The sequence below is a fragment of the Tiliqua scincoides genome, chromosome 3 (assembly GCF_035046505.1).
Source record: "Tiliqua scincoides isolate rTilSci1 chromosome 3, rTilSci1.hap2, whole genome shotgun sequence".
Lineage (NCBI taxonomy): Eukaryota > Metazoa > Chordata > Lepidosauria > Squamata > Scincidae > Tiliqua > Tiliqua scincoides.
The window spans coordinates 69715160-69729727 of NC_089823.1; the positions used below are offsets into that span (position 1 = coordinate 69715160).

At 39.7% G+C, this 14568-nt stretch overlaps 1 protein-coding gene across 3 annotated transcripts in view; it reads left to right on the forward strand.

The window, feature by feature from the left end:
* Positions 1-14568, forward strand: part of SRPX (sushi repeat containing protein X-linked) — a 52835-nt gene that overhangs the window by 32303 nt on the left and 5964 nt on the right. The window contains exons 2-6 of one of the 3 annotated variants that reach the window (XM_066620874.1): positions 1219-1272; positions 8257-8448; positions 8743-8919; positions 13786-13912; positions 14329-14450. In XM_066620874.1, coding sequence (XP_066476971.1) covers positions 1219-1272; positions 8257-8448; positions 8743-8919; positions 13786-13912; positions 14329-14450 — 672 coding nt within the window. The remainder of the gene's footprint in view (positions 1-1218; positions 1273-8256; positions 8449-8742; positions 8920-13785; positions 13913-14328; positions 14451-14568) is intronic. The other 2 variants (XM_066620876.1, XM_066620875.1) reach the window with 2 other exon arrangements.

The following is a 14568-nucleotide window of genomic DNA, read 5'->3' on the forward strand; positions in this document are numbered from 1 at the left end:
AGGCTGGTTGAACCTAGTTGCTTACTGGCAAGAATTAAGGGTTTGTCTTAAAATGTACCCGACATTCTTTGGTGGCTACATACAGTATTAGAAAGACATAATGGTTATGGAGCACAAGTGTCTTTTGGCGCAACTTTTGATCTCGTTGATGAATGCTTTAAATTTTTGGAAGCTTCAGATTTCTTAGGAATAGAAGTAGTTTGAAAAGGGTTTGTGAGTAATCTGTATTGGTGGGATTAATTTAGTAGCCTGCATTCATGGAACTTTGTGTACAGCAACTGGTTGTGCACATAATGTTGCATTCACGTCTCTCTAAGTGTACACTTTTCAAAGGGAAGGGTTGGTGCTGTTAGGCCACCCATCTCTCTCAAAGCTGAGTACCATATGTCAAAAATGTATTGGGGGCTGCATGAATGGACCAGTCCAACAAGAATCACCTTTGCAGATCAAAGTGATAAATATGGAAGCATTTTATACAACAGCTTATCACTGTCTTGGACCCATGGGCCCAAGGATTACTGCCACCAGTAGATTGTGCTTGCTGGTTAAAGTGAGCCCATTGCTTTTTTGTGGGGTGTTTGTTTTAAGGCATTGAAAGGTAACGCACAATTCAGGTGACTTCTGGTAACACGGCATGGTGTTCCAGATCCTTTCAGGTAAGTTTTGTTGTTATAACTTTATCTTCAACAAATAAGGAAGATGCTATTTTGATGGGCTGGAATATTGTAGTACATGGGATCACTGCAAGTGCATAGGGTGTGTTGAATAGCCACAATTGAGCTTACACACGTATATGTGTAATGGTAGAATGGTAGTTGCATCTGAATCCTGCTGCTACAACTTCTTGCTATGATGGCTGATGCATACACTTGCATCGTTGAACCCATCTTATAGTGAAATCTTTCTTGAGACTTATGTAAGACCTTCTTTTGTAATGGAAGTTACCTACAGGATGAATCATATCCTCCTTCCATTTAGGATATATTGGGCAGCAACTAAACTTCAATCAATTTTCAGTATCCGCAGTTTGTCTCCAATTTCACTATACACTGATTTCACTGCAAGTCAAGTACACTTTGAAGGCTTATGCAATTTACTTTGCTGTAGGATGTTGTTGCATCCTAATTCTGCTTTTGCTCATCTTTGCATGAGCTTTTCTTTTCAAATGTATTATTTCCTTTCTTGCTGCAGTTGTTTCTCTCTTATTTTGTATTGTAGGTTCGGGATACTCACCTATAGAAGATGATGAAGATGTGTATGCACACAATAAAGGTGAATGCTTTGCTTATATGCTAATGAGGATCACCTGTTGCCAAGAGAGCTTTTTTCTTTTCCTGCTTGGAGCATGAATCCTTAGGGTATGTCTGTACTGGCCAAGGTTTGCATGCTTGTTGTATCATATGCTGTGAGTAACTTGTGCATTCCATGCTCAATACCACGTCCCATCACAATTTGCACCCTATTGTTGCTGTTGTGTATTTTATGAAAATAATTGGGTATTTTATGATACTTTCAGAATATGATTGTACACCTATGTATTTGAGAGTGAAGAAGAATTCTTCACTCTCAAAGACTTAATTTTGTTTTCTGTTTCCTTATCTCACTCATAACTACCTATTTAGCAGTCACTGAGATGTCTTTTCAACTTACCCTTTACCACCACCTGTTCTGATTTATACAGCAGTGCACAAAACAGGCAGATGCATAGGTGTGTGACTATCTCTATCATGATTAAAAAAGAAAATTAAGCTTATTACTTCACTCTTGTCTGCATTCAGATCTGTGTTGCACGGTTGGTTGGCAACCTTCAGTCTCGAAAGACTATGGTATAAGCCTACAGCACCCGGTATTCCCAGGAGGTCAAATTTTAAATATAAATGAATTCTTTTTTCTCCCAGCCCCCGACACAGTGTCAGAGAGATGATGTGGCCCTCCTGCCGAAAACATTGGACACCCCTGTGTTAATATAACATGAATTGGAAATCTCATTTTGTGGAAACTAGCTCCCACATTAATATGCAAGCAGATGTGTTAATTTGTTCTGTTTTGAAGCACTGAATATTCGTACACATCTTTGTGACTCTAGAACTAGAAGTTTTTTTTGAAATTTGTAATTGGATTCCAAAAAACAGAATGCAAGGGAACAAATTTTTGCTTGAGTGAAAGCATTATCAATGCTCTGGTAGATCTGGATCAAAAGTACATAAATAGTATTTGGTTCATTGAGAACATATAATAGAAACTCACTTCACTTGAGCAAGAATTTGTTCCTTCACATCCTACTTTTTGATGGGTATTATGAATTAATAAAACTAAAGGCTTTGTATCTCAGGCATCTTAATTCACAACAGAATCAGTATAAAAAGCAGGAAGGAAAAACCCCATATTAAACACATGTTGTTCATAACAGCATGTTGAGACATGGCATCATTATAATTAAAATACACATTTTTTTCCCCACCATAATATATATCCAACTGGAAATCCACTTCAGCTCTTAGAAAATACATACTGTAAAAGAGTTGAGAAGGTAAGTTTTTTCGTTTCTTCAGTCAAAAGTCAAAAGTTCATAAATTTCCAGAATTAATCCTGATTTCCAAGGCTCTTGCTACCCTTTCCATCACAATTATGGAAATTTAGTATTAATCTATCAGGGGACCCCAAAGTAACTTTTTGGATGGTATACACTTAAGAACAACTTTTAAACGCAGATCATACCTGGGTGGATGGCTGGCCTTAGGTGCCGAAAATGCATTTCTGCCTTGTCCACCCATCCCATCCTTTACCTCCACGGAGGCAAGCCACCAAGAAACCCACAGAGGAGGCAGTGATTGGCTTTCCTGGTGCATCCCCTTTGAATAAAACTGAAAAGGCAGGATGCACTGGAAGCGATCCCAGTGTATTCTGCACTATTTTAAAGTACTGTACGAGGAAGATGTTAGGGAAGTGGATTAATGCCTTGTATATGGCTTTATCGGGGGGGGGGGATGCACACATGTTGGCGGCAGCAGCAGTGACTCACCTTCCTACCCCTCTTACCTCAGTCCTTCCTGTTTCTATCCCTTTGAATAAAAGGAATAACGTGAGGAAAGACTGAAATAGTAGGCTATGAGGCAAGATTGCTTTCTCCCAATTGACTTCTTGTTCTCTAAAAGTAAAAGGAAAGTGAGTTGGAGTGGCTCCATTCACAGCAGACTGAACAGCAGTGGCAGATATAAGTTTAAAGACTTCCCAAGACTTTTTGCTCCATCCTTCAATCCATCACTCAATATAAGCTGCATTGCTTGTATTATCCATGGGCCAGTCCTCCTTAGGTGTCCTCACTTCTACTTTGACCATGGTAATTTTCAATAAATTTGCAAGTATTGAGAGGAAGCAAACATTTTGGGGAGTTTTGCATGTGTATATTCACATGTACTGCAGTTTAAATTTAACTACATATACTATATCGTGGTTGAACCATACCTCTAATAAAAGTTTTTGGATGCAAGTCACAGAAGGTTGAATTCTGCTTTGCTGTTTGCTAATAGTACTGCTTGTTTTATGCAAAGCAGACCCAAACTATGTGTTTTGCTCTTGTTCTACTTATGTAATAATCGTGGAAGTGCTCAGCAAAGAATGCAAAATTGGTGATTTAAAAAAAAATACTTTATGTTTAAAATTTGGAAATAATAACAAATGGGAGTTTAACTTAGGAGACTATGGGCACAGTCCTAAACTCCCTTTTGCCAGCCTGGGAGGGTCACAAACATGCCATAAGGCACATTTGCACCTCCATTCAAGTTGGGGAGGCCAGTGCAAGGATGTGTGCTGGTCTCCCTGTACCACCTCTGGCCCCAGAACGGGTGAGTTTGCGCCAGCCTTCCCAGGCTGGTGTGGGGGTCTGGGGGTGTGTGGGAAGGGTGAGGAGGAGGTGTTTCAGGGCAGGCGGGTGGTGGATGGGCCCATGGGCGGGCAGGTGGGAAGCAGGAGGCAGAGCCAGGATCTGGCACTTATGCCAGATCCTGTTCCTGGGCAGCCTGGGGCAGCTCTGGGCTGCTCAGATTTGCGTCGCCTCTATAGGTGGTGCGGATCTGAGTAGCCCCATTGGGGCTGCTATGGTGTTACCCAGGATAAGGGGAATTCTTTCCCATTGCCCCAAGCTGGCCACAGTCAGTGCTAAACTTGTGCTAGATACAGCGCAGGCTTGCTGCCCTGCCTGTTCCAGCTCAAAAGGATTGCCCTGCCCATTTCTCAGAAACAATCTGTTGGTCCAAAATGAATTGTTGCTTTTGGAATGGAGGACACTTTTTGTTATGAATGTAATTCCACTAAACAAAAACTCACTGCATGTCCAATGAACTGGCCATGTAAAGATTCATGGTGTATGGGGACAGGGAGAATATTTTATCTCTTAACTATGGTAGGAAGAAGGGAGTTTCAGCAAAACCCTGTGGTAACACCCCAATTCCTGCTATGTGTTGAATAGATTCTGTCTGGAAGGAGGTGCAAAATACTGTAAATTTAACAAAACACTTCTATATCAGTATAACATCCTCTGTCATCCTTGGAATGTAGAACTTCATGCTGTGTGAGACACCTTGTAAATGTAACTATGTGCTCATAGAGTAGAACACTCTATGTAAGATTAGGCCATGAATCACACTCTCTCTCAGTTTTCCCTATTCTGTATAAGAGATCTTGTACACCTAAGTAAAAGTCTTGGATTCATGGCAGGATCCAAAGGAGTGAGATAATTTGTGAAAGACAACTTTTACTTTTACTTTTTATCTAAAAACAGTACCACACAATAACTAGTTGGGTCCAAATAAGTGCATGTCTAGTTCCAAGAGAAATTTGGAATTGTGTTTCTTGAACAGCAGCCTCCCACTCCCATCCTGCCACATGCTGAATGGCGAACCTTTTTTGAAACTGAGAGAAGCTTGTATTTAGTAGGAAAGCAGTGTTTGATATGGCATGGGGATCTGCCACTCCAAAGAAAGAAGAATGGGTGTACATAAGTGGCTCTCTTTGAATCCAAATTAATGCTTGGAAGTTTTCAAAGCTCATTTACTCTCTGGATGTTACATATTCCAGTGCATTCTGTCTTCCTTCTGAACACCCAAATTTTTTATGTGAGCAAATACAGATGGTTACACTGCTTGATGGCCAAACCATGGCAGGTTTGTGTGCAATTCTTCTTCCTTGTTTTTTCTTCCTCTTGTGCTGTTATTTTCCACTCCTGTGGCTGCATGGACATTTTTGCTAACCATAGTTGGCACCAAAATACAGTCAAAAGCAGGTTTGCAAACCGTGGTTTGGGCCAACTATGAGTAGTGAAAGTACTGGTGCAGAACAATATTAATCATAGATATCTCTGAAATGGAAAGGGATGGGGCTGGGGTAACACATGTGCAAGAGGGGAGGTGGAGGGGATTAGGAGTGTTTGCAATTGACAAACCATTGTTTGCTAATCAGCCAGCATAGGCCACTTCTGTTCTCATCAGATGTGCTTGGTAAAGCTCCATGTGCATGGTAGCTACGTAAAAATGTATTTGTTTCAGCTGAACTATACTGTAGTCACTCAATACTGATATGCTATGGCAACGATGTTTTTCAGATATAACCACAGTTATCTGCTAAATCAAAACTTTTCACTTATTCCAATTCATTTCTTTTAAGGGACATCTTTAGAAATATATAGCAGAATGAGGATTTTATTTCTAGACAATAGGTATATTTGTATTTAACTGTGCTAGTGGCACATTCACAAGCACTTTTCAGCTGGAATACAAAGGAGCCAGAATAGAATTGGTCCAAAAAGAGTTCTATAAGCTGCTTACTCCTTATGAAAGTATAACTGTGCCATTTTAAGAGTACAGGCAGCCTTGAGTAAAGACATGAGGCAACTGTTTGTGCCCGTGTATCAGCACTCAGTGCTTAGAGCTCAACTCAAAGAACTTCTGATTTGTAAAGCAGAATTTCTAAGAAATTAGAAATGCTTTGTTCCCATGTTATGTCTTCATGTAGTTCATTAGATTTTAATTGAGCAATTTGCAAATAAGTTTGAGAGCTGATATAGAAAAGACATATGCAGTGAAATTACTTAGGCAAGAGTTATGCCCCCTCCCCCGATACTGGGTTTGGAGCCAAAGAGCTGTAAGGAAAATAGTTACAAGAACTGTTCTTCCAATGGTTGGACAAGAATTTGTGCAACGCGGTAATCAGTAGGTTCTTAAGCAGTTCTCTTGCTTCTGCAAGAGGTTGTTTGATGGAAGAACATCTTTGGAGTTAGTGTTAACTTTTTCTCTGGAAGCACTCTAGCACAACATTTCCCAGACAGTGTGTGGTGGGTCACAACCAAATGCTCAATGCTTCGCCTGCAAAGCCTTTCTGGGAGCTCTCAGTAGGTTACAAAAGGGGGGATATATCCTGGGCCAGCTGATGGGGGTTGCTTCAGCGGTAGATTACAACGTGTCTGAAGGGGTGACAGATTTGGGGTGCCACCACCTCCCTCCAATGCAGTTGGCAACGTTCTGCTTTCTGCTTGCTGGAGTGAGAAGCAGAACATTCCCCCTCCTTACTTTCCTTGCATGCTGTCATCAAAACCAGTAGCTCAGGACTTCCAGATTTACATAAATAAATTTGTATAATTTTACATCTATGTATTTATGCTTGTTATAAATAAAACCAGAAGTTTTGCATTTCCAGGTTTGATGACAGTATGCAGACTGCACAATCAGGGTTTTTTTGGTAGTGCAGAGGCAGCGGACCCAAAATAGCTTTAGTCAGTATTCTAGGCCATACCATCCTTGGATATCTTGACACATATAGCTATATGGGCAGTGGATAGAAATTTGTATCTGTTCTTTATTGAATGAGAGCTTCAGTGTCCCTTGGTTGGTACAGCCATGTTTGCCTCCAGCCTCTGTAATTTGTTACTATGGTTGTAGACAGAGGGGTAAGTATTCTACTGTGCAAGTGCAGAATTTCACAGAATGAATGTTACTAACAAAACATTAGAGGATTTCAGCCAATATTTGGCTGGGAAATTTGGGCACAGAACTTCCACCAATACCTGCTCTCACCTGGGTACCCAATCAGTAGACCATGGAAGAATGTCATGAAGTCTCTCTCTTTCATCCTGTCATCCATCTTGCTCTTGCATCCTTCTCACATGTCCCTTTCTTTCCCCTTTCCTTTGCTCCATGCTTAGTGATTGAGGGCCCAGTTTAAATAGTAATCGAGAAATGTGGCTTCTCCACAGGTACATTTTTGTTGCAGTCTTAGCATTACTTTATAAATTGGTGTGTTTTGTCTTATGCACTCCTATCTCTTCCTCTCCCTCTCCCACAATTTAAAAATTGTGCCATTTGTGGCAAGATTTCATTGATGCAAATTCTACACAGTATGGCCACATGTCTTGGACTAAATAGGTACGATCAATTATTGAAAGTTAGTAGCTGAAAATTAGTCATTATTTGGCATTGTAATATCAGCGGCTATCATTAGCTCATGGGCACAAGCACTCGACATCCTTTTAATTTAAAAACCAGCTTCATCAAGAGTGAAGCTAGGCTTAAGGGGCAGAGTCTAGGTTGAAAAATCAAGGTGAACACATATTCTGGGTTAACAGCCCAGTGGCTGTGCAACAAGAGCTGAGAGGTTTATTGTTCTACAGGAAATTTAATTTTGTGAAATGAGGAGTAAGGTTTAGGCCACATACACAAAAATGTTTTTGTACACACAAAAATATTCTTATTTGGTATAAATTCAACTGTTAGTTTGCTTTTTGGAAAGAAGAGTGTCATTCCTCTTGAGTAATAAAATATTTAATCATTCTAGGTGTCCACATGGTGGCAGACTTAATCCACAAGCAGAAATGTAGGGGCAGTCACTTGCTGCCATCAGTACCTCTTAGTCCTATGATTTTAATGGATCAAGGTCCAAATTTTAGTACAAAATATAATTTTGTAACACTTAGAAAACAATAAGCTTTAGGGCACAATCCTAACCAGGTCTACTCATAAGTAAGTCCTAATTTGTTCAATGGGGCTTACTCTCAGGAAAGTGTGGTTAGGATTGCAGCCTTAATCACTAATCCTTGAAAGATTTTCACATGATCTGCCTTCAGTTTGCCTCTCTCTGGGTAATATAGTTTTTAATATTTTTCTTCCTAATGAACTCAAGTCTGACTGTATGGTTGCATCTTAAATTGCTGTAGATTTCTAATTTCTTCTTTTGCTTATATGTGCCTCTTTCTGTTCCTCTTACCAGATACACCATGGTGCTCTCCTATCAAGGTGAAATATGGCTATGCAAGTTGCAGAAGCCCTCACGGAGGATATTACAAAAATGTCTTGGGGACAAAGTGTGACATTCGTTGTCAGAAAGGTTATGAACTGCATGGTCCTCAGGAACTGATTTGTCAGTCAAACAAACGCTGGTCTGGGAAAGCCATGTGCAAACGTAAGTGGCTTGTACTTTACTGAAGACCTGCTTCCAGTTCATGCATTTCTCCAGAATTTGCATTTAATAAGCATTTTTCAGGTATGGGATCCAGACAGCGAACCATTCCATTTGGAGAGGAAGGTAAAGCATGACTTTGAACCGGGCAATTGGTGGTCATACTGGCAATGGAGAAGTAACTTTAGGAGACAAAGCTAATCCTCCAGAGTCCAGACCAATCCACTTTCATGTATTGCGCTATATGCAAAAGCAGTTCTGAATGTCCATCATATCTTAGCATTTTTTCCCCCCTAGAAAAACGTTGTCCAGTCCTTTCTATGCCACCTAGTGGAGGATTCAAGTGCACAGATGGTGCCTACTTTAACTCAAGATGCGAATATTACTGTTCACCAGGGTATCAGCTAAAAGGAGACCAGGTAGTACAGTGTATGGATAACAAAGCATGGAGTGGAAGACCAGCTTCTTGTGTGGGTAAGGATTGTGAAGGATCTGCTTTGCGCCATGTAGGGCTGTTCATTGATTTGGATAAGACAAATTAAAGCATTTTTCAGGTATGAGTTCCAGACAGTGAACCATTCCATTTGGATGACATCTAAATGGCCCATGCTTGTAAGAGATCCTGAAACTATCTGCATGATAAGATACCTAGAAAGACTGCAGCAAAACAAACCATGGTTTGCAGCTAAAACAGTGTCCTTGGTTTGCCAGTTAAGACAAAGATGTTAAGTTGAGGAGGAGGAGCCAACAGTGGATGAACAGACATGTCTCCAGGGGTTCCTAAGAGACAGTCTTGTTTTCCCCCAAAAAACTGCAGATCTGAAGAGGATCTGAAGATCTTTATCAGGAGAGATAAGCTCTTTCCACAGTGCAGGTACCAGAGATTTTGAAAGCCCGACTGGGGCAGGGGCGGGGCGGGGCTGGCTTTCTTCTCAGAAACCTAATCATCAGGGACAGTATTGGGGGAGGTGCAGTATCTGCAATCAAACTGCTGGCTCTGTGCTAAGATACCATATGGAAGAAAAAGCATGAAGTGTAAAGTTTAAGTTGGAAATTTAAGATAAGTATGTGTTAATATTGTCCCTGGCTTTGATTGCCTGATTTGGCTAAAAGCCCTGGATACACTGAAGGCGTTAATGAGAAACTTTTTAAGGATGTTGAAAGTGCTCTTTATCTTTATAGTGGAATAAATCGGTCATGGATTATAATTATAAATATAATTTGGTGTGTGGACTAAAATCCAGAATTACTTGTGGACAGAATTTTTATTAGACTTGTAAGAGTTTTGTCTCCTTGAGACCGTTTCTTTCGTTTTGTTTTTCTCCATTAATCACACTGTTATCTGTAAAAAAAATTCAAAAAATGCCTGACTAAAAAAAACATGTGGTGGAAGTAAGGAGAATAATACGCTGTGAACATCTTGTGAATCAGAGAGAAATTGCAAGATGGAACCTGTTCCAGTTATTTGGACTGGATCCAAATGATCCTCAAAAATTTGGAAAAATTGCTCACAATGAGAAGACAGCAGTTGAGTTGGTCCTTGCAGATTCAAGCCAGTTCAAAGACTCTCTCTCAACAGATAGATGTGTGCAGTGAGCAATTGGAAGATGTGAAGAAAACAAGATAAACAGGAGAAAGTGGAAAAGATGATGGTGAGGGATGAAATTATCATCAGAAGAGTGGATGCAGAAATTAGAGTGGAAAATCAACAGGATCTAGAGGAGACGCTGATGGAGATTGAAATAGAGAAAATGGACAGAGTAACATGGGTGCACAAAATTTGTTGAAACAAGAAGAAGAAAACATATCCCAGTTAATTGGAAGAATGAACATACCTTATACAAGAAAATATGGGCTTATTGGATTCTGTTATGGAGATAAATTATTAAAGATATTACAGGAGAAAAAATGGAAAGAAAGAAAAAAACTTGAGGGTTAACCTGAGGGTTAAAGAAAATTGGAGGATTTTATTTAGTTAATAACTGGTTTAAATTTACTTAAAAAATAAATATATACGAAATTGATATATTTGAATTAGAATGAATTAGAAAAAATAGCTGGAAATTTGGATGAATTGGTTTATAGGTGGTATTATGTTAAAGAAGAAAAATGTAATTAGATTGGAGAATGGTAAAGAACATATTATAAGAGATTGTTGGTTTTATTATAATTTGGAAATATCAAATTATTATTTGATATTAATGAGTAATTGAACTAGTTGAGATGATAAAAAGTGAATATTAGGAAAAGATATAGGGAATTAGAAAAAAGATGATAAAAAGTGAATATTAGGAAAAGATATTATGGGGAATTAGAAAAAATCTATTATATTTGATGTAAGAAATATATAAATGAGTAGAAGAGTTAGAAGTAGATGGGAAAATTGTTTTATATATTATACTTTGGTAATTAGATTTTGTTTTAATATTGAGTAATTGAAGTAAGTTTATGTTTGACAGAAAGTGAAAATTTAGTAAATATAGTACAGGGCATTAGGGAAAATTTAGTATATATTATATAAATAAATGGATAAACTAATAAGAGTCAGAAGTAGATGAGTAGTAGATTAGAAGATATAGTATGATTAATGAGTAATGGTATATGGTATTTAGGGCTCCTAAATGTATGTTATGTGTTTGTATGTCTGTATGTTAATTAAAAAGAAAAAAAGAAAAAAAAGAGACAAAGATGTTCTGCCACCTAGCACAAGGAACCTACTCTTTTGACCTACAACTTTGAGGAAAGCCAAAGTTCTGCTTGGTATCCAAGAGGGTCATTGGTTTAGCTGCAGATAACACCTGCATATAAGCTCTAGAGACTTTGCTTGCTCTTCCCTGTCCTTTGACTAACACAATGTGGGTTGGATACCATAGCACAGCCATCCAGGACCTTACCTTTCTTGGAGTGGCTGTGACTGGAGCTTGGGTGTAGCTTTGAGCACTTTAAAATATGGAAATCTACTTAATAGAGCTAGGCTCTCTCTCTCTCATCTATCTACCTGCAATGGGGTTAAAAGCAGCTGCTTATCATTCCAAAGGCCTGTCAAAGTGTACCCCTTCATATGCATGCTCACTCACTCTCACCTGCCTCACTCCCCCCCCCATAAGAAGACAGATACTGAAAACACAGATAATAGTACTTGTGAACTTAGCTATGTCACTGTATCGCCACACATTTGCATTCATGGCCATTTCATTTATAAATTCATAAAAATTATTGTGAAAATGTTGGATGGCTTGACTGAAACTGGCTCTCCTCATCTTGTATTTGTTTAATTGCTTCTGTGTCTAGCTCAAATTATATTTGTGGCTTTTGTTGAATTGCTAAAAAGAAGAAATCCCAGTTGAGGAAATTCCAATTTGTCATGAAGTCTCCTAAGACCATCGCTTCCCTTTGTTGTTACAGATTAACAGGGTGGGAGGTGGGGGTTGTATTTATCTAGTGATTGTCTCTAAGCAATTAAAATGGCTTCAAGCTCACTGGTCCAGCAAAAAGACTTTACTGATCCATGAGTGCCTGGAAAAGCAGTTCCTATAGTAACACAAGGTAGTTATCTTAATGTAGCAGAAATCTATAGTGGTACATGGAAACTTTGGTTCTTTGCTGCTTGGTGATAGGATCTTGATAGTCATATATCTGAAACACTGAGTTGTTCAGAAACATTTCTGCTCCTCCTTTCATTAGCATAAAGCAGCAGTTTTCCAACTCTCAGGGAGTTGGAAAACCGCTCTAAGTTCTTGCAGGGGCAGGGGGAGGCAGCGGGGGTGGGGGAAAGGCAGCAGCACGATCCACAGGATCATGTTGCTCAAGGGGCTGCAGGGGCTTGGCTGCACTTACCAGAGCCTCCTGCAGCCTCCCGGGGGCGTAGGGAGCCCTGTGCGACTGTCTGCAGGGCTCCTGAAGTTTTGAAAGCAAAAGTGGAAGGATCGTGCCCTGCCTCTGCTAAACTGGAAGTGGAGCAGGATTGCTCCACTTTCACTTTTGAAGCTTTGGGGAGCCCTGCAGAAGGTCGTGTAGGGCTCCCCGCACCCCTGGGAGGATGCAGGAGGCTCTGGTAAGTGCAGCCAAGCCCCTGCAACTCCCTGAGCGACGCGATCCTGGGGATCACGTTACTGCCTCCTTGCTGCCCCCACCCTTTAAGTGGAAAGAGGCCAGAGCCCCAGGCTGGGGCATTGCGACTCACCAGTTTGAAAGCCCCTGGCATAAAGCATTGTTTGTGCATAATTTCTTGGATAACTGGGAATTTGGATTCATGAACACAACTGTCCTAGCCACGTTGCCTGCTTGTTGCTGTGACTGCTCTCTGCATACTGTAAACAAGTTGTCCAGCCCATTTTGCACGCACTGGACCTTTAGGTTACTTCATATCTAGCTTTAGTAAGTGCTATGCTGAAAGCTAATATGCAGTGCTTAGCAAACATATTTGATAATCTCACACTCTTAAATTGCCCTTGCCTACTTTATGTAACAGCGTTGGGAGTGGGAGATGGGATTCTGTGGGGTTCTAAAGTAGGAAGAAGCCCTTGATTGCAGTGAATAGTCAACAGCCTGAAGTTGCAGCAGCTTGGAAGATGCATGCAGAACATCTAGAGGGGTCCAAATAGAGGAGCCTCTAGTCATGCATTTTGCATTCAAAGTATCTCCGTCTTCCTGCCTCACATGCATCTGTGTACAGATGCAGAGATCACCTTCTGTTGTAGAATATGGAATATTTTAGTATAATATTCCAGCCCTCTTTATTGGTAATCACCCTCCTTTAAAAACCAGTTGCAGCACTTTTAGGCAATTGAATGTAATTATTTTAAAAGGGGGGCACGGACTGCGTGTATTTATAGTATATAACATTTGGGATCAGATTTCACATGAGTAGATTAGTTCAATAAGTGATTGTCAGTAGCAAATTTAATCACCAGCTCTTAAGTAAAGGGTGTATTTAACAATTAAAATGCATCAATAAACTGAAAACTTATTTTTTTAAATCCCTTTTTGAAGGGTCCTTTTTGCAAGATAATTAGTAAGATTGCTATAGTTTTAGAGGTGAGAGGAACTTCCAAAAGCATAAATAGCCAAAACAGCAGAAGAGCTCTTTTGTGAGAAGAGCAGAAATTTTGTGAAAACATTTTGGTGCGTTTCTGACGAGTCAGCCTTACTTTCTCACCAGCTTTTTATTGCCTTTAAACTAATGGTATTTTAATGTTGCTATAGCCAAACGTCCTGCTAGTAGTTTGATAATTAACAGGAGTAATCTTGGACTAGTTCTTTATGAATGTACCATGTTTGTGGTGTTTGTATGATAGGGTTAAACCAAACAGTATCATTCTTTACATTTGTTATGTTTAGATTTGGAGCCTCCGAGAATCCAGTGTCCAAGTGTAAAGGAGAAAACAGCAGAACCCAATAAATTGACAGCTCGAGTGTTCTGGGACACCCCAGAGGGACGGGATACTGCTGATGGCATTTTGACAGAGTGGGTAAAAATGTGTTGGTTTTACTACAATTAAACGAATATCAACATATAGTCTTGGATGTATATTTAATATACATTCAACCCCTCATGTATGTCTATACCAAGGGATTTATATTTTATTTGTTCCTGGAATGTCCTCAGTAGAGGTTGAGTAGGTCTGGTTGCACAACCAATCTGCGTGATCCAAGAGCAGAGGCCTCATAGATCGGTCTATTAGTATACTATGGAAAAACTTCCATATCACTACTAATGGTTCTTCCTTTGTGGTGCAGTTATGTATAATTACTACTGGGTGATTTTGGAAGGATGGTGAACCCATACAGGTGTGATCAATGCAGTGTAAACACTATTTATTTTGTCAAAGGTCCTATCTGCAACAAAACATACCTTACTATATTTTATTTCATTTGTTTTAGTGTTATTTTGAAAGGGCTACCACCAGGATCACATTTTCAAGAAGGAGATCACAAAATCCATTATACAGTCTTTGACAGAGCTGGGAACAAGGGAACTTGCAAATTTTTGGTTAAAGTCAAAGGTAAAAACAATATTTGGTGCCTAGGGAAAATACAAGCAAAACTCAGCATAGCCAACAAACTCAGACCCTGCTGGGAGTGTACCAAGAGCACCATGGTTGCTTCCATGACACTCTGCAC